This window comes from Pezoporus occidentalis, unplaced genomic scaffold, assembly GCF_034315485.1.
Source record: "Pezoporus occidentalis ecotype Australia unplaced genomic scaffold, CSIRO_AGI_Poc_V1 ctg211, whole genome shotgun sequence".
Taxonomy (NCBI): domain Eukaryota; kingdom Metazoa; phylum Chordata; class Aves; order Psittaciformes; family Psittacidae; genus Pezoporus; species Pezoporus occidentalis.
The window spans coordinates 782,399-803,217 of NW_026913976.1; the positions used below are offsets into that span (position 1 = coordinate 782,399).

At 41.7% G+C, this 20,819-nt stretch overlaps 1 protein-coding gene and 1 long non-coding RNA gene across 2 annotated transcripts in view; one reads left to right on the forward strand and one right to left on the reverse strand.

Moving 5' to 3' along the window:
- Positions 1 to 7,797, forward strand: part of DPT (dermatopontin) — a 28,600-nt gene extending 20,803 nt beyond the window's left edge. The window contains exons 3-4 of the mRNA XM_062619494.1: positions 690 to 797; positions 6,384 to 7,797. Of these exons, the coding sequence (XP_062475478.1) occupies positions 690 to 797; positions 6,384 to 6,450 (175 nt within the window). The 3' untranslated portion in view covers positions 6,451 to 7,797. The remainder of the gene's footprint in view (positions 1 to 689; positions 798 to 6,383) is intronic.
- LOC134164130 (uncharacterized) lies at positions 4,794 to 6,124 on the reverse strand. The gene is made up of 2 exons (XR_009965009.1): positions 5,792 to 6,124; positions 4,794 to 5,705 (listed from the first exon to the last, which is right to left on the reverse strand). It is a non-coding gene; the product is annotated as an uncharacterized LOC134164130 (long non-coding RNA).
- Positions 7,798 to 20,819: the final 13,022 nt, after the last annotated feature.

Here is a 20,819-nt window from a genome sequence, read left to right on the forward strand (position 1 = left end):
GACCTCTAACATAATGTTGACATAAATTACTGGTCAAGATCCCAGCTCCTTCCTGCATCTGTTCATTATCTCTAAAACCAAGTACTGTATTGCCTAGTTCTCAGGGAAGCAGTAACCATAATTTGATTAATAAGTGCAAAATCACTTTGAGCTTCTTAGATAAAATACATGGAACAAATATTGTCCAGGCCCATATTTTTACATTATAAACTAGGCAGAAAGTGGGAACAACAAAGAGGAATGGATTAATTGCTACATTCATATAATATAATTCATAAATGGATAAATGCTTGCAGCTATTTGACTTGGCAACATTTGCAGCACTACACAGCAGTAAACCAAACAGAGTCAAAAGAGGATGGAGCAAATCCCTGCAATAAACACATAAGTGGTAGACAAGCTCTTGTTCACACTGCTTTTATGCCAGAGCTGCAGATGCATACACATAAAATACTCCAGCTTGCTTCTAACAGTTCTAAACTTACTGAAATGTACTCAAATAACTACATGAATTAGTTGTGTAGAAGAGAAAGGCAGTCTCACAGGGGACACTACATCTTGTGGTGCTGATAAAGAAACAAGAACTTTCAAAGCAGCAGGAAAAATTTACTATTTGAGTTGCATTCTGTCAAGTGTTTTTTTTTATAAGATGCTAAATTCTACTATCTTCTTTTTCCTTAATGTAAAAGGTTAACAACAGAATATCCGGGACACTATGGAGAAGATATGGACATGATGATGTACACTTATGACTACTACATCCGTGGGGCAACCACAACTTTCTCTGCTGTAGACAGGTTTGCTTTTCACCTGTTTCATTAGAACTTTTAATTATTTTATTTTAAAAAAGGTCTTCCTTTGCTGTTTCCTCCAATCAGTGCACAGCTATACATCATCTGCTGTGGTATTCAGCAGCAGGTGAGTACTTCTGAGGACCACAGTGGATATGGCCAATTGTTCCGGGTGGTGTATCAGGCATAGGGCACCTTCATGTACAAGTGGGTCATTTGCCATGTCCATCTGAGCAGTGAAAAATGCAGCAATAAGAGGCTTGGCTGAATCTGAGCTATGCAAAGTGTAAACCAGATGTTTAGTTTTGTTTCTCACCTAGAGTATCTTTCGTCTAACTCAGTAAAAAATCAGCCTGAACACCCTGTCCTTTCAGGGAATGAGGCACTTATTATTTCTTTGCGGAGAAGCAGGGAATCTGCCACCATGTGAAGATCAGACCCTACAAACTGCAATGTGAATGCTGTAAATTGCCCAATCCATTGCGACACATTTCTAACAGATTTGAGGCCACACCAGGAATTAAGGCAATGCAGTGCACATAGATCCCTTACCAGAAAACGACTTAACAATTTTTAATTTGGACTTAATGTAAACCCCACAGTGCTGTTTGCCTGGGACTACAAAGATCATTACAGAGCAAGTTTAAGGAGAGTGTGGTCACTGAAACCTGATTGTGGGAGAGGGATTTTAATTCTTTACTCTCAAGCTGACCTCTAATACATCGAGTGTGAGCTATTTCTTTGTTGATGTTTTTTATCAGACACCTCAGTCCAGCATATTAAAGCATTTGTTATCAAACACAGGACAGACAGCAAGGCAAGGCATACTGTGCTGGCCTATCATTGCCAAAACTGGCTAGAAGAGAAAGGGGGAGAGAAAAGAGAAGTGGGAGTTTAAACACACCCACAGTTCAAGATTCCTCTAGTAACACTCAAAGGAACCGAGGTGCTTTTGGCACTGTGATACTCTCAATTTGCTGAAGTTCACTAGGAGTCCCTCAGACAAAAGCTTACTTAAAATACTTAAAATAAGGAGCTGCAGGTCCATAACTGTAATTTTCTGGCGAAAATTCATTAGCTTGTTTATTGCCAAATGGAAGCCATGTCTGCAAATTGCTCCTACAAGTCCAAGAGTAACTTTCACAGTTAACTGAATTAGTATGTGTTTATCCCTTTAGATAAAAAAATTACAGGGTTGCAAGGGACATCCCTTGTTCTGGGTTTTTTCTCTTAAATACTTCCCAGTGCTGTTATCCTACAGCAGAAAGTAGGGGAGATAAAGCAGACATGCTCCCCCTTGCAGCTGGATTCCAGCCTCCATCAGATACAGACCAGGGAAAAGTCAGAAATCACAAGGACAAGCCTCAAAAACAGAGCAGTTGAGGTAATGGATGCCTCTGAGCGGATTTCTATCTGACTGCTGAAGGCTTAACACAGCCCTCAGAATGGAATAGCAGTGGGGGGACTAGGCAGGAGCAGAGCAGCATCACAGGGGTGTACATCAGGAGTAAAGGTCCTCACAGGTTATGGGACCGCAACACCTGGAAAGGGAAGAAACCACCAACACCTTTGTCCTACTGCTGCTGTGACAACAGAGATGAACCTGCAAAATAGTAGCAGGTGAAAACTGTAGAGAAAACATATTATGATTTGCAATCCAGGAGACTTTTCTGTGCTAATGAACTTTCTGGCTCCCAACTTCCAGAATGACTAAAACCAACTTGTGTTGTCTAGTCTATGAAGTGAAAAATATTCCTGCTACACCAGTTCATAATTCAGACTCATGCCAGCCTATCCTGAGTGGCATACTCACAAAAGTCAGCAGTTTGTCAGCCTAAATGGTTCTTTGCATCTGATTGAGGCAGAATAGGAGCACAAAAATCTATTCCAAGTTTCAGCCTGCCAGTAGAACACACATGCAGCTTGTCTGTGTAAAGATGCTGTAGATTTTGAGACTGCTTTTCATTTTTAAGCACATAATTAAAATTGTGTCCATACTATTTAGCCCATGATGGGCAATGCTCTTGAGCTAATAAGAGGCACAAAAAACCCCTCTGAAGGTATTTTAGTTTAAACTTTGCTTCAAACAGCTCAGTATTTTTAGACTTTTCGAATAAACTTGCAGAAATCATATCTTCCTTTATTACCCCCTAAGACGTTGCATCACTGAGGTCACTGCTGATACACAGATATTTGAGAGAGCAGGTGATGCCTCTGGCAAAAGCTGTAGAAAGTTTAGAAAGGTGGTATCCCCACCTCCTCTTCCATAATATCTCTCTGTACATTTCCATGCCTGTGTATCAGGAATGAATGAAGGAGCTGCTGTGCATCATCAGACATTTTAAGTGCTCATGTGTGGAGAACAGACTTCAGAAGTGGTTACATTTTTCAGCTCCACTTTAAATGGGTCAAAGGAGAAAACAATTGTCTATAAAGCAAAACAAAAGCAGCTGGAGAGAATTAGCAGAGGTCTGAAGTACCCCTGGGAGCATATTTGGGACCGGTGGTAACACTATTGCAGACAGGCTGACCTGTGGAGGTAGGTAAGTTAACATGTACAGGGAATGGCAGTATTTTTTGTTAAACAGAGTGACACAGGCAAGTTTCAGAGGGGGTGTGTGAACCTGGCTGTAAACAACTGAAAATACCCACATAGACATGTACATTGTAAAATAGCTTCCAAAATTAAAAATAATCATAGATTCATAGAATGGTTTGGGTTGGAAGGGACCTTAAAGATCATCTAGTTCCACCCGCCCTGGAAGGGAGACACCTTCCACTAGACCAGCTTGAGCTCTGAAACATGCTAAGTGAGGAAGGCAGGGGTCCCTCACAGAACCTTGGTCAGGGACTGTGGTCTGGTTGGATCTGTCTTTCAAGCCCAGAGAGTACCACTGGAGCATTCCCCACCCAACCTGCAGCAAGGAGCTTGGACAGGAGGTGGGGATTACCAGATGTGCTTGGTAGGTACCACAGCTTGGTATTCACGGCCTAATGTAAAAACAGCATGTGAAGACTGTCAAAATCTCATTTCTTTTACAAAACTGTTCTCTGCTCTTATTTGGGTGATCTGAAGAGCCATTAGTTTCTTAACTGCTCAGACATCACCACTGAAATACCCTGACAATAAGTACATCTGAAATGCCTGGACAAGCTGGGTATCTACCAAGCTCAGCTGAGCTAAATTCTAGGGTATTTTAGGTCCCTAATAAGTTTCATATGATCAAAGAAAGAGGATTTTGTCAAACTCAATAGGAAAAGGAATTCATAGATATTTTTTTAACTACATTGGAAACAGATTGTTTGGCAATATTTGGATATAAAAGATATTTTCCCTGTAGCATCAAAAATTCAAATCTGACAGCACATGACAGCTGGAGAGTAAAGGTGACAATTCAATATTGACTCCCCAAGCCAAAGAAAATGCAGCAAATCAGCAATTTGGAGGGGACCTACAAACTGGTGTTAAGGATTTGCAGAGGCATGTTCATATATATTCTAGAGTGTGCCACACTGGACAATTCCAGATGGGATATGCACCCCTGCTGGAAAACATGAATGGGATCTACAAATTGAAACAGGCTGATTACTATTGAATTTAAAACACAGTAACAATGGTACAGAGCAATAGCCTACATCCTGAAAAGTTGGACATATGCGTAACTTCAAACATAAGTAATGCAAAAAAGGATGTATTAAGACAGTAAATGTATAAACCTATTGTCCATTGACCACGTGGATATATGCCAGAGTGTCTGCAAGTTCAATCTTAAATTGCAACTTCAGAAATAATTCTGTTCTGATATTTTAAAGCATGTTATTAATTTAGGTAACTAAAATACATTTATTTTAAAGAACTTGACTTTTAACTTTACGATACCCTGGTTTAGAAAAATAATTTTACCTCAGCTTTTGAGCTAAAAGTCTCTCTGACAAAAGGTACTAGTTTAGCAGATCTTAATTTTGACTCATATAATCCTGTTAATCCACATATGTGTCACCTTTTGGTCTGTCTAGGTAGCTTGGTGACCAAAAGAGTAATAACTGTCTTTGAAAAGCATGCATATAATCCAAATGAGGACTTCCTAAAATAAACCTAAAAATGAATCTTGCATTTCATTAACCTTTGGTTTTATGAGGAAATTACAATTAAAACCCATGTAGGAAAAGCCCAAATTACACACTATATAACTAAACACAGACTTGCTGGTGAGTGTGAGACAGACCCATTCCAAACAACACTAAGCATAAGCTGGTAAAGTGGCATAGTAAATTTCCAATTAAAAACCTCAGCTAATGAAAGCTGAATGAGACACTTTATATCTACACAGAGCTTAAGAGTCAAATTACTCTTATTTCAGGATAGAGTCACACAGCCAATGAAAACACGTAAGAGCCACTCATACCAAAACCTGGGCTCAGGTGTCTCAGTATATCCCTGAGAGACAGCAGGTTCTGCACCATTTTCCTCACTGTTTACAGCTGGTCACCAGGAAACCAGGATGGTGCAGGAGTCTTGAAAAGCAAGCTCCTATTGAATCACTCCAGCAGCATTACCTGTCGCATGCCTCAGGTTTAGGAGATCACCATTAGCAGAATCAAAACCTTCAGAAGCCTCCCTGAGTATTACCCACTACCAATTTAAATGATGGCTGCCATCTGCAAGGACTGTACTTTAGATGTGAACTCCTGTTAGCCAGTACCAAGTAGTCTAAATTGAACATTTGCTCCACAGCAGGACAGTATTCAATCCTTTGAACTTACACCTTTTTGTCAAGGGGAAATTTAACACACAATAAAATCAGGTGGAAATTTGCAGCCTATTGGACAGTAGACTACTGGCTTCCACTGTTGATCCTGCTGCTCCAGTCATGCTTCCAGCTAGCAGTTGTTAGTAGGTATGGTACCACCCTCCTGAGAGAGAACACAGACATCCAATTACTCACAGACTAGGAAGAGCATAAACTCTCCTTACATTCATATACATTGCTCTGCCTCACATGTGACTTGCGGAAATCAAGGATGACAAGTGAATTTAATTTCTCTCACTATTGATTCCTTCATATCTTTAATAAAAGGTTGAAGCTAGATGACCTGGGGGAAGAAAAAGAGAAAAAAAAAAAGAGAAAAAAAAAAAAGTTAATTTTGCTGTGTGAATAACTCCCCGCTTAGAAATGACTTAAAAATCACACACAATTTTATTTTGTACACATTCCTGAGCAATATATCACACATCAATGACTTTTCACAGAAACATCCTTTTCCTCTTGATCACTGATGTAAAGTCGATTTAGGACTGATCACCACCAACAGTCATTGTTTTCTGAAGGATACTCAGAGACCTGATTATTCAGAGAGCTGATTATTCAGAGAGCTGATTTTCTCCCCTTGTAAGGAAGTGTGAAGGAATTATATTGGACACATTTAATCTCCTTCCATCCCATAAACCCACAAAATATCCACAGGAAAGTTAGCTAATGGCAGGCAGATGTTTTTGTTGCCACAGTACCTGGGGTAAAGTTATTCTTACTTGTTTAGTCTTATCCTCTGCCACTCTGGATCACTAATATCTCTCTCTTGCCTCTCATGCAGGGATCGTCAGTGGAAATTCATTGTCTGCAGGATGACAGAGTATGACTGCCCATTTCAAAATGTTTAAAAGATTGAGTGTACCTCACTTGGAAAGCTTGGGGACAGACAGGGTGGGATGAGGCTCAGTGATTACAGAACAGCAATTAGGCTCACAAAAAAATACCAAGACTCATCAGCTGTCTGCTGAAGATACAATTCTTTCCCTCTGGAGCTAATGAATAAATTACCAGCCCACACACTTGCAACAGCAATTTTGGAGGATTCCTTCAAGCTGCACTGGCAGTCGTATCCCCCAATTAAAATTGATTATGGCATACAGGTTTATGATACTCAAGTCAATGGCATATGCACTATTACCTTTTTTATATAAATGTATAGCCATTCTGAACACTTGCAACTTTCTTTCACATAGCAACTTTGTATAAATTGCCTCCTAGTACAATCACTCAAAATGAGGTGGAAACACACTGTAAGCTTTCCAACGTGAACTAGACTTTCCTTCCTTCTACTTTGTACTTGGAACCAATGCAGTGATCCCTACCAGCTTCTCAGCACCAGTAGCTGAGAGTGTGCTGAAAGAGGCATCAGGAGGTCTCTGATGCATCTGGCATTACATGTACAGCCCTCAGTGTAATCCCACTGCAACAAAGGTCTGCCTGCACAGAGGAACTCCAAGTATTTACGACACTAGAAGTATCAATACCTGATTAAATGAGCATAGATCCATCAATAAAAACAGAAGCCTAACCACCCAGCTTTACTGACAGTGTCTTTTATACCGTCTTAAAGGTCTCTCATGCCATAACTAGCCAGGAGCTCTACTCTAGGCAAACCCTGGAGTAGGTCAGGCCACTTGCTCTCTCAGTAAATACAAATACTGCACTTGTCAGGAGTCTATTTTTTAGGTGGATTGTGTTTCCACCATGGATGCCTAAACAAATTTCATCTGCCCTTGTTAATATACTTTTGGCTTAGAATAGACAAATAAAGCTAATGACTTAGGTGACCTCAGTTCCTCCAACTTGCAGACCTCATTCCCTGTAAAGGATTAGCTGGCCATGCTTCAAAACTGCACAGCACTTGTGCAGCTGTAATCCAATAAGAAAGAATATTGATTTCTTCCAGGAAGGTCAGAGGCAGGAGTTTTGCTCTTGAACAAACCAGAATTTAGTGTTCAGTTTCTCAGCTGATGAAGTCAGTGGCAAACTTAGCAGTGGCTTGCATGGTGCTGGCTCAAGGGCCATGATGACCCCGTGTATCAATTTAGTTGTAACGCTTCATAGGAAACAAGAGGTGTCAGGCAGTCAGTTTCCATGTTCCAAGCATTTTTAATATATTTGCTAGCATACCCTCAAGTGTGAGCATTAAAACTACACTTGTCCAATAAAAGTATAATGGGTTTTGCATTACTGTAGCCTTGTTCTTTCTTGATTTTACTTACACCAGCTTATTAGTTTACACACAAAGAAACCCTCTGTCATTCCCAGAGACCATGGTGGTGATTAGAGAGTTTCTGTGAGAGCCCATTGCTGAGACATGTACATAACAGCGGGAAAGAGAAATCAAGAGCCCCCGGGAAGCTGGAGAAGCTTGTTAGCTGACACAAGTGGACAGGCAAAAGAAGCCAGTGGAGCTCCAAACAGTACACCACCATATGAAAAGGCACTCATGGCAGGGAGTTGATGGAAAAGGCCAGGCACTATAATCAGGCATAGACAGATCACCTAGGAAGACCCGCTCTAAATTGGTACCATCTTATGCACAATTTTATCTTGACTGCTGTGGCTGCTCTCAATTCTGTGTGTGCACCATGGTCTTATGGAGGCCTCTGTGGGGGACACTGCAAGATCAGCTTAAGCTCATTCAGACCCACAGCACCATGGAAAGGAGCAGTTCTACTCTGCCATCCACTGGCGTGGCAGTGTGACATTGTCCCATATACCACCTTTCTCCTTCATCCCTGTCCCAGTCACTTCCTTCCACCCATGCTCTATTCCCAGCTCCGCCCCAGCAGTGCATCTGTGTAGGATACATTTCACAGGACTCCTCTTCAGGAACTTAAGTAATTCTCAGATGAGAAAAGGAGTGGGTGGGAAACAGAATGTATCTTGGGAGAAGGCAGAAATGGGATGTGGACCAAAAAACCCCAAAAAAGCTGAACTGAGGCAGAGAAAAAGTGGTTCCTAAGAACTCCTAGGACAGCCAGTCAGCAAAGCCAGGAAGTGAATTTACGTTTTATCATCTAAGTTTTTATCTAAGTTGCAGCATCCATTTCTAATGTTAGGTAATCTTTCCATGTTGGCAGACATTTCTCCAAAGCTGATAAGGTTCCAGCCCAAATTCCTCAGCACAGAGCAGGGCGATAATGAGCCTGCCTTGCAAAAGTTCACTGGCTTCAAAAAACCTGACCAAGACTGCTTTGACTTTCCTAAAGCCATTCCAGAAAAGAGAGCCTTTTGACCTGCTTAGATCACCTCACCAAATCTGAACCACCTTTCACTCATGCTAACACAAATCAGACACCACTGCAGGGAAACAGCATTGTGCTATTCAGGCCCAGAGCAACTGAGCACAGATGCCTGGTACAGGGAGCCCACAGAACTTGCTCATTCTTGCGTTTGCCGTGGTACACAAGCACCCCACCTACACATGTAATATACAGAGTGAAAGTCACCCCTGATCTAAGAGCCAACACAAAGCCAATGTATCACTGAAGTCCCTTCTCTGCCTAACATTTTAAATAAACCATTGTTTTTTAATAAATAAAACATCAGGAAATAAAGTCTTCTTTATTTAATAAGTAACATCAGTATGGATAGAATTCAAACCTCTGAGAGAACAGCACTCTTTTGTAAATGCTGAGTGTTGCCCCAGTCACGCTCCAAGGGTTGCAGATGGCACACTGACAGTGTCGTCAGGGATTTTTTTAGACAAACTAGGGCAGGGGAATCTTTGCATTCACAAGGGGAATTGCAGCAAATTTCAAAAAATAAACCCTTTTGGATTTCTCTAAGTCTAAATGAAAAAAGTTAAGAATAAAAAGTGGGGTGGGTGGGCTGGTGGGGAAAAGAAATACCAACACTGACTCCCTTTGTGGGTCTCCTTTCACCTGAAAATGGGTGAAGGCTGGTGCTAAGCCAAACCTACATCCCCCATCCACTTTGACCCACTTCATTTGAAGAGAGGTTTGAGTAAGAGAACAGCATAAGTAATTGGGGGAAACACAGACAATGCTATCAACCCCGAAGAGTCAAGGAAGAGGACTTGACTGAAGATTAACTGAAGTTAATCTTTCTTCCAAAACTTAATGGGGGACTTTCACAGGAAAAAAAAAATACAAAAAAATAAAAGAGAGAACTTTATTTTTTACATATATTCTGATTTCTCACTTGCAGAGTATGTAAGCACTTCCAACGTTTTTCCACATTCTTCACTTCCACTATTTTTCAGGTGCTTCAAACAGTATTTTTCAATTACTTCTCAACAACACTGAACCTGTAAATGCATTTTTTAAGTGAAGGCTGAGATTCTTGTTTAATCACTTGACAGTGAGAGCTGGGATTAGTTTTACAGGACATCAAATACTGTAAGACTAATAATAAAGTTAGCAACACAGCACTGATGTAAAAAATAAACAGCAAGCCCATAGCCATGTTGAAATAAGGCGTATTTCCTCTAAAATCAAGAGGGACCTTTCAACCTCTTCCAGTCAGTGTTCAGGATTTTGTACTGTGAAATAAACCTGGCAGAGAGTCATGGCATCACCTAAGCAGAGAGATGCCAACACAGCTAAAAAAACAGTTTGTGGATAAAACAGAAGACCTGGCAGAAGACCAGTTGGCTCTTAGGAAAACTTACTTAGACTTGGCCCTTGACTCACAGCCATTTGATCCTTTTCTGGTTTTAAACATTATTTCAAGCCTATGCTTATCACACCAGCAACATGGTACTGTACTGGCCTGGGTCTTTAAGGCTACAGTACTGTTTGCAAACAGAGAGTATGAACATCACTGGTAGTGGCACTTTGAGCCAGAGTTGTTGGCATGAACATTTGTTGGCAGGAGGAGTTCTGCTAATGACACTTTATCAAACATAAAACATTGCTTCTGCCTACATTTACTTTTGAAGACACAGTGGTTACACAAGAGACCGCTACCTTATTCCTCACTATTTCAGGGTACTTGTATGCATCTAGCTGATGCTCTCTGTAGTAATCTGGACCTATGCATTGAGAAGCTTAGAAATGGCAGCAGGGCTGCCCACACGCTGAAAATGAAAGACATGGACAAGTGCCTGTGGGTCAGAGCCAGAAGGCTTGGCTCTGTCTTTCAGCGTACCTGAGCAGCATTGACTTCAGCCATATTCAGCTTGGGAACTTTGGCCAAAATTTATGGAGTCCAGTCTTAAGCAAAACTCAGGCACCTAAACATTTTTCAAGACCTTAGCTTAGCTGGTGCATCTCTACCAGGAAGACTGGAAAAACTGGATCTCAAGTCAGAGGGAAATAAATTGAAGACTGTGCCAAGATACATAGGGACTGACAAGGCATTGCATATTCTCGTCAGACTTTCTCAGACATAAAAGCTATGAAGTGGTCAGGCAGTTGAACCAGATAACCCTTGTAGGTCCCTTCCAACTGAAATAGTCTAGTCTTGGAAAATCTAACTGATTTAACCTCATGAAGACAATGAGGTCAAGTCCTAAGACTCTGCTACATTTTTGCAGGATATGAGCTTCAGTTTATGTACAGGACCAAATTTTCCAGGCCTTGTCTGAGCAAGACAAGTCACCACGCTGCAGAACCTGGTCCTAAAAAGATCAGCCCAAACTGGGGAGAACACAGAAGACAACACAGGTGCACAAGAGATAGTCCTATCTGAGAGAAAACTCAGGAGAATGCCGAAACCTGAAGTGAACAGTGAGACAGATGAAGCCACCTGAAGAATATGTCATTATGTAATTTCTTAAAATAAAATGTATGCTCCTCTATGTTAGGAGATGAGATGACTGGGATAATTTAATACCAGCAAAATTTCAGGAATTTGGAGAAAGCTCCCCAAATAACTTTGCAAGGAAAAAAGCTAGCACAGTATATCAAATACCATCCCTGAAAAGCAGAGGGTTTGCCAAATGAAGTAGAACCAAGTGATAATGTTGGGAGCTCTTAACCCTTGACCAAAGAAAACAGAGATGAGAACAGAAGGAATAAGTTAATAATGAAGTGTGAGTAGAAGGAGGAGGTGTGATCACAGTTGAAAAAAGAGGCAAGAAAAAAAAAACAAACACAAAAGCAAATGAAATCTCAACAAACTAAAGAAAATGGACCTTGGGAACAATATGAACTGAAATTCTCTGAGTTCCATGGTTGTGTGAGGCTGCAGAAGAGGCTTTGCTTCAGCTAACATAAACACATTGCTCAAGCTACTTCGAAGTCTGAAGTTACTTAAGACTCTGGCTTGGGTTCAGACCCATGTTTAAGTGAACAAGCTTTGACTTGGAAATTGATATATTTAAGCAAAAACACAGCCATAATTACAAGCCATCCAAAATTCAGTGCTTTTGTCTTTCACTGAAATGTAGCAGATGCCACAGCTGTGTCCAGGGGTGAACGTGACTCCCATCCATTGGTTTTCATCCAGGCAAGCTCATAGAGATTTTTTCCTCCTCAGCCCTTACTTCTATTTTCATCTGGGAGGCAGGAAACATGGCTTTACAAAGCATCTAAGATGGCCTTTTGTAGGTCTCACCTTGGGTTATAGTAGCCCAAACAAGGATGCTATAACCTGAGAGGGAGGCAACTAGCTTCTCCTCATTTATTTTCCTGGTCAAGCTTCTCTTCCTCTATGTTTCACATGATTTTTCACTGAAGCTGTTCCTGTGCTTTCACCATCTCTCTTGTGTTCATGTAAGAATGCTTACAGCTACTGAAAGGTTTTGCGGCAGCAATCTGCCTGCCTGGCCTGTCATGTCACTTACAAACTAATTGCATACAGCACCATAAAAATGATAGAAGACAATAGCTTAAAACAGCTTATCATAGTGCAATTTCAGATACATCTCCCCACTTATCAAAGTCCTGGTCCAAAGTCCACTTATAATAGTAGAAGCCTCACTATCAATTTTTATAAGGTTTGCACTATTCCTTGTGTGAGGAAATAGTGCCATCTCACATGGAGAAAGCTGATGTATCTTTCTCAGTCCTAAACTAGCAGCAGGCAGGGGATGCTGCTCTAGTAAATAAACAATCTCTGATCATGATGTTACACAAAAAGATCCCCTTTCTTCCTTTATTTATCTTCATTTGACTTAGTCAGTGAGTTTGACACTGGGTGAAAATTTGAGGTAGCCTTGGAGAAATTCTTACCCACATAACAGACAGAGCACTTTCCTGTCACATGTGTCTGACCTCCCCTGGACAGAACTCTTTGAGGTCTAGGAGAATAGCTGAGTGTCTGTGGCTTACCAACAGCTGGATTGCTGAGGCCAGCAACAAAGGGAACAAGTAACACTATTTGCCGTGCTTTTCTGCCAGAAACTGACTCGTGATCATGGACTTCATTCAAGATCAGCAATCAAATAGTTATTAAATTGCAACAGGCCTGCACTTGTTGCGGCTCACAGGCTGATTTTACCAAGGATTTTATTTGCTAAATCTGCTGCACTGGGTTGGAAAAAGTCACCTACTGCAATTTCTGTGGAGTTCAGGAAGAGAACTAAATAAGACAAGACAGATGCAAATACCACTTAAAATGAAATCTGAATCTTTTTAGCAGCACAACCTGCAGTTTGCTCTTCATCTGGTTCAATATTACCTGCTTTCCAGATACCTCTGTCTGACAATTGCCTTTGCTGTCACAGACTCTGCACTTAACATTGCAGCACAGCAAGTATTGAATTCACAGGCCAGTAATCAGAGCTATCAATTGCAGTTGCTCTCTGCATTATCTAACGAAGCAGACAAGAGAAAAAAGGCCTTGAGTGACAATTCAGCAGATACAGTAAATACATAGGTCACTATGGCATTAACCTGAAACGGTGACAGAGAGCATCGGTGCCTTGCGCCCACTTCAAAACAGATACAACACATTCACAGGATTACTAGCAAGAAAAGTATGTCATGACTGCGGGTCATCCCTTTCCTGTTAAACTGAATTTGTCTCCTGGTACACTGGCTAGTACAAATGGTCTGGATTCCTCGGCAAGAGTGGAACTTGTGGCCACAATGCTCGCTCAGGGCCAAGGAATCTCACTGCCAATGTCTCCATCATCCAGCCCTGTGCTCTGCTCAAACAACACTGTGGGCCACAAGCCTCTCCTCGCTGGAACTATGCTCTCCAGCCTCTCATGGCTGAAACCACTGGGTTTGAGCTGTCCACTGTCAAACTTTCTGAGATGACCATTTTATCCTCCTCCCCCTCACACCAGATTAACAACAAAAATCATTAACATTAGCAGTGAAATAATTGATACCGCATGTTAGACTTAAAATACTCTGATTCTGCAAAGTCAGATATGTTCACTTGTATCACAACTGAAATTATCTATATGTATTCAATAATGCAAATAACAAATTTCCATAACGTGCTGTATGAATACTACAAAGATAGGAGCTGTTGTTACATCTTTGTGAACTGGAAGTTTACAAGCACAATGAATTAACTCTTCTGATCAAGCAAAAAGAAAGAAAGAGCAAGTGACTAACATATATTATTCTCTCTGCCTGCTCTATTAAAAAATTGACTCAGCCTTCAGTCTGTTGCTTGGAGGACCATGCCAAATAAGCAAAGAGGGTAATGCTGTAGTTTGGGATTAGCAGAACTAAAGAAAAGCAAGATGTAAGTGCTTTCAGAGCCAAACACTCCAAATAAAAAGGATAGGCCATGGAAAACATGCCTCAATTCCCATGCTGGTACTGAATTTTCCTTTGTCACCAAGGGTCTTAGCCATAACAGAAGAAAGACAACAGTGGGGTGCTGATACAATGGAGCATCTTGAAATGAACTTGCTAGAGCAGTCTAATTCCAGCTGCCCAGAGCTTGGCATTAAGAATTTTGTCATGCTTCTCTTCCTGAGTTAATTACAAACTATTAAAAATGGCTAGTGCATCAGGGATAGCTGTCACCAGAAAACAGACTAGTTTCTGCTATCAGGCCTTCCTTTCTGCTGAGACCTGGATCTTTCTGATACAACGCCTAAAGCTGTTTGACATTCTTCTAGAGGAGGAAAGTGAATTAGCTCACTGTGGCCCATTCTGTTATGATCAGATATATTACTGTATCCCAGATAGTTTTTCTTAGCATTTGCTTGGGTGTTGCTAGTGTACAACACAGACAAACCCCCAGTGTTCTTCCCTCCTCACCTGTTCTAAGATACTGGGCTTCCTGATTCCTGCATGGACAATTAGTTAGAAACTGTGGATTGATAGGGGGTGGGAAAGAATCAGAAGGTGACATCTACCTCATTATAAGCATCAACTTGGTACAATGGACATGGTCCCCCATATCCCATGCTTAGCTCAGCCACAGATTTGAATACCAGAGCCAGGTATTTGCCTCAAATAGCATAAGCTCTGACAGGGAGATGGACAAAGGAAATTTTATACTCTAAAACCATATGCAGTCAACCTGAAAGTAGGAAGAGAGCTAATATTGCCTTAAATGTTACGCTGATAAAGTTTGAAAACTCTAATTAAAAACAAATTTAAAAGGAATATTCATCATGAGGCATTGCTAATAAAGCAATTGTCTGAAATCTTAAAACCTGAAGAGTGTTTGTGTGGGCACGGGATAATAAAACTGAAGATAATTCCAACAAAAATAATTCCAACTGCCTGTTTCTTATGGGGCTTTCCAGTTGACAGTGCAGTGCAGAAAAACCTGTGTCATCTTCCAGGCTTCACCTGGGCAAAGGCCTTTAAATGATTCCTGCTAAGTCCTTCGATTGAGGGAAATCCTGTATTCTGTTTAGAGGACCATGTTCCAACAAGCTGTTCAAGCTGCCATTTGTATCTTGAATGCTGTGCAAGACAAAAAGATGTCTGAGTCATGCCAGAGACTTTTTCACAGAGAAAAGAAAGCGAGGAAGGAATGGATGCAAGAAAGAAACCTCCACAAAATAAGGGAGTCCTGTGGAATAAGCATCCAAAGCAGGACTGAGATGTAATTAGTCCCATGAAAAACCCTCTTAAAAGTCCCTGTGAACACTCCACTGTGAATAGTCTTTATGGAAAGAGTGCCCAGTGTTAAGGTGCTCGCCAGGGACTTGAGAGGCTCCTGTTGGCCACCATGTGAGTGCAGTAGGTCACTGGGGTTATTCTCTCATGCCACATTGCAGAATAAGGCTAAAGATCACTCTGTAAGCTTTGAGTGGGATGATACTCCTAAAAGCCACACACACAGATGCCAGCACACATTTTTAAAGCAATATTTTAATTGTGTCCAGGCTGCTAATTAACCCAAGCACATGCTTCAGCTAACACAGCTTGACTGATTCCAGGACAGCTTGGTTAACACTAAGACTGTGCTTTCTTTCATGTGTAACTTAGACATAAGAAACGTCCCCCGTGTCTCCCTGCATCTCACCACTCTTTCTGCAAATCAAGGATAGAAATCATCACTGGCATTGTGCACAAACAAATGCACTGACAACAGTGAGGTTTTAAGACGCTATGATGAGGAGAAGGCAGGGAGATACCTTTAAATATGACAGATCAAATGAATCACAGTGTTACAGTGCTGGCTACATACTCTGGCATTTTGTGCTTTCCTAGAGTACCAATGCCAAGAGCATTGTGCCCAGTTCCTCAGGGCTCTGCTGCCTTGAGGGCTCCTCCAGAGCTAACACAACAGCATGTCAGTTTCTCAGTCAGCGCAGTCAGCACACTGCACCAAATGGAACTAAGTTCCCCATTCAGGTGGCCATTTCTAACCCATCAAATACGGCTGCTGCTTCTGGGAGCGGAAATGTGCAACAATTCACATGGCCAGCAACCAGTGCCCTACCTACTTTACCTTTTGCTGCTACAACAGCTATCTACACGCAGTGTCAATGAGTCAGTCATGACTTGGACTTGGCTGTCTCCACCCTTCAGGAATCTCTTGCTGATGAAATCAGGTGCAGCACTGGTCTAGGCAAGCACCATTTCTTCCAGACATGCCAGTTACCTACTTTCTGTGCTGGGTGTTTCAGGACAGAGCTGTGGAGCTAGTCTGCTGGCCCTAAGTTGTTCAGGTTGTTATCCATGGGAGACCAAAAGTTAAAGTGCTGAGGCAACGCACATGGTACAAAGGACACTTTCCCCAGTGATCACCTCAAACTGCAGGAGGGAAAAGGTTCTGAAAGGATCAAAGTGACACTTGGATTAAAATGCTTAAATGTTTTACAGACACTGATCTAAGGAGCTGCCAGGCATATCACTCCTGACCACATCCACCAGTTCTATATTTGAATATGAGACATATACTTTGTATTTAGGAAGAGTGCAAGTTGTGATCCGCATAGATTGCTGTATTATTACCAACCCAAGTAATTTTTTGTGCTTCATTTTACACTCTTCACAGGGTGTAAGAACAGATTTCTCTAACTCAAACCCACCATAATAAATCATTGTTATTTTCCTTTGTTCTACTCTGTCTTACCTCACACCTCTCATTCCAGGGAGTAAGAGTGGCCAAAGCTGGCATATGCATGCTTTAAACAGTCAACAGTATACTGTTTTCACTCAGAGGAGGAAAACCAAGTCATAGAATCATAGAATCACAGAATAGTTTGGGTTGGAAGGGACCTCCAAAGGTCATCTAGTCCAACCCCCCTGCAACGAGCAGTGACATCTTCAACTAGATCAGGTTGCCCAGAACCACATCCAGCCTGGCCTTGAGTGTCTCCAGGGATGGGGCATCTATCACCTCTCTGGGCAACCTGTGCCAGTGTTTCATGACCCTCACTGTAAAGAATTTCTTCCTCACATTCAACCTGAGTTTCCCCTCTTTTAGTTTAAAACCATGACCCCTTGTCCTTGTGTGATACACAACAGGCCCTGCTAAAAAGTCTATCCCCATCATGCTGTCTTGTCAATAGCCTGGACCAGTCCGCTAGCCCTGGAATGCCTACAGAATTGGGTCCTGCAGGTAAAAGAACCCTAAGAATCCTGCTGAGATTTAAAGTTGGAGCCAACAGAAACTGAGCAGCTGAGTTTGTGCCCAAGCAGCATAAATCAGTCAGGATTTTCCTGGAAGATTCATGCGCATAAAGAAATGGGGCATGTCTGACTGAAACAGCTGCTGGGTGGGGTTTGAAAGGAAGTGTCAAGTCACCTATTGGGCACTTAGACTTGAACTGGCTCTTTCACATAGGGCAATCGTACGTGCATCTCCTGCGGTAACCCATACAAAAGAGACCAGACTCTGGGCTCTGAGCTGTTGGTACTGTTCATTTAAAGAATCTCACTCTGGAAAGTCCCAAACCAGACACTGAAGGTCAAGGCTAGATGTAACTTGAAGATGTTGACATAAAGCTGCTTGATACAGTAGCCAAGAAAATGTGAACCCTTTTTAGCTCTGTGTTCTAGAAACTTGCCTCCATAGATAGCTAGTGACATATGGGCATAGTCACTGTTCTAGCTAGCACAGCTTTATACAGAGCTTAAAGAAACCTTGACTGTAGAGTAGTGTGAACTAACACTCACCTGCTGTACTGGCATTGCCTAATAGATTAGGGTAAATGCTCACAAACCAACTCAAAATGCTCCACAGTTAATGACTTGACATTAAATCATATTCTTCTATGGAGCAGGTTGCTATATTTTTGTAATGGAAGAGTTTTCCACTTTAAAATCAGAGTGGTTAAAAGGGGTAACTCAATAATTATAATAGTAAAGGCAAGATACACAGTGAAAAGGCTCTGCATTTTTATAAGGCCAAACTATAAAGATATTCATAAGTCAGTATCCTTAAACCTCCAAAGCATAAGTACAAACAACCATGAAATGAATATGCTTAGGCAACTGCTGGGCTTAATCCAGTGCAATTTGAAATCAATGGAGGGATGTGAGGGACACTGGGTTATGTCCAGAGGTGAGCAAATGAGAAATGCAGCATAGAGAGGTGATCCAGACACCCTTCATACAGTAGGCTAAATACATCAGGCACTGGCAGACCTCACACAGGAATTCTCAACAGAAAATCCTCAGGAAGGAAGAAATGGCCTCATTTTTGAGCTATTATGGGCATATTTTTCAATACCAAAGCTGAGGTCCCAAAGCCATAACTAAGGCTTTCCACAGGGCTTAGTGGGCTTACAGTGAGTCGGGTTTAATATAGCATCATTCCTCAATCTGCAAATCCTGGTAAATTGTTTCCACTCTCTCACCACTCTGTTTCCCGTAAAGACGGGTTAGGACAGACTAAAGGAAGCAAAAAGGAAAATCTTAGTTGCTTAGCAGTAAAACATATGGACAGTTTCTGCAAACAGCTTGGATGTTTTGAGTGCTTGAGTGCTGAAGGCCTGTACTTGGGGTGTTTCCAACAGGACTGGACAGGAAAAAGAAAATCACTATTCTCTATGTTTGTCACTGATTCTCAGTGGAGTATCTCTCCTTCTGAGATTTCTGTACTTCCATAGACATTTTCAATAAGCCTTGCATAAAGAAGATCCACCTCCGGACCTCCTAAAGTCCAAGACTTCTGTCTCTTTCCCCCTGTCTTGGTCCTGTGTGGCCTCCAGTACTGCCTGACTATTATGAGCTGCGAGAAACTCCTCCTACACATCTGCTTGCTTTTGATACCTCCCTTCTCCTGACTCCCTCCCTAGATAATAAGGACTATCTCAGCTTACAAACCAAGTCCCCAGGAATTCAGCCAGTGTCCACATGGTGACCAAACATGAAGCTGTGCTAAAGTAAGGGAGTTGCTATGATCCTGATGTGTACGTATACAGGGTGTAAAATGAGTTCTTGCTTGACTTAGGGAGGCAGTGTGAGGACGTACTCACAAACACACACACAGAACAAGACCTCCTGCTCACTGTGACTCAGCATCAGAGCACTGCTGCTGCTTTTGTTATGTTCCCCTCATATAAAAATAACATAAGGATAGACAAGACATTAGATACGCATTGCACAGGGAAAACCCAAGCAACATGGAGATCCATTAAAGTATGCTGATTTAATGGACACATTAATGATAAACACTACATGCACAGAGGGAAACAGCCCAGCAGCATGGTGAAGAGCTGTGAAGATACAAGACAATTTGGTCACCAACTAGGAAATGTGGCAAATGTAAGCTGTAAGAGTTATATGCGTTCTGACATCAGCTTAACCTAAGCAATTAATTCTCTATTCTTTCCCCTTAACCTGACTAATAATGACAATAAAATATTTACTATGTACCATAAAATATGTACAAAGCTGCCTTTACCTGTGTGCTTGGCAGAGAAAAGTCAAACAACTTACAAAACTTGGCTAAAAAATATTCAGCTGGAATCAAGCAATGCCTCCCCATACACATACATATTTCTCTCAAGACAGTGCAACTAGTTGTTAGAAATTCTTATTGATGATGTAACTACAGTACAGCCCTGGTAAACCTGGTGAAATATCTTTCTTTCTTAAAGATTAGGTTGATTTTTCTGGGTATCACAGTATGCTGTACTTCAATGGAGAGGAAGCTGCAAAAGACACAAAACACAGGCCAGAATCCATGGTGTACCAGCTGAGTAAACTGATGGTCTTGAACAAGTAAAAAGTGCCCATTATAAATGTTCTTTTTTGATGATGGGGAAGTAGGTGCAAGAGCTCTTCTTTTGCACACATTCATTGTAGGAGAAAAGCTGTTGATTGTCAGCTGCTGTATACTCTCATCAGGAATTAGGTGCACGTTTCCCCTGTCTGCAGCCAGTGCTTAACTTGCCCCCAGGTCAGGAGAAGTGGAGACAATGAAGACACGCAGCTCCTCCTTCCAGAAGCCCCAAAGGAACGCAGCCTTTTCTATAATGCATCGTTCACAGATAGGAAACCAAGGCACCGTAACTTGATCAGGGATCAAATAAAGATCTGGATGCAGAACTCAGCTCCTGGCACCAAGCCACATGCTGTGGAGTGAATCACACTCTCTTCTCTCCTCAGAGCACAAGTATCTCTGGCACTCACCCAAGGTGGTGCAGAAGAGACCTAACAAATGAGACAGAGGAGGCAGGGGAAATACTTTAGTCTTCACCTGAAACACGCCGGAAAGTACCCTCACTGAAGCACTTCCTCTTGAAGCTCTGAGCAGGCTCCAAGCCTTGGATTCCCTGGCTTCAGCTTTGCATGTTTCCTGCACAGAATTAGACTGACAATGCAGGAGAAAATGGCAAAGCTATTTGTTTACACTGTACCCGGGCTTCCTGCTCACCTGTTACACAATTAGGTGGTTACGTAAATGGCCCAAGATGTCACAT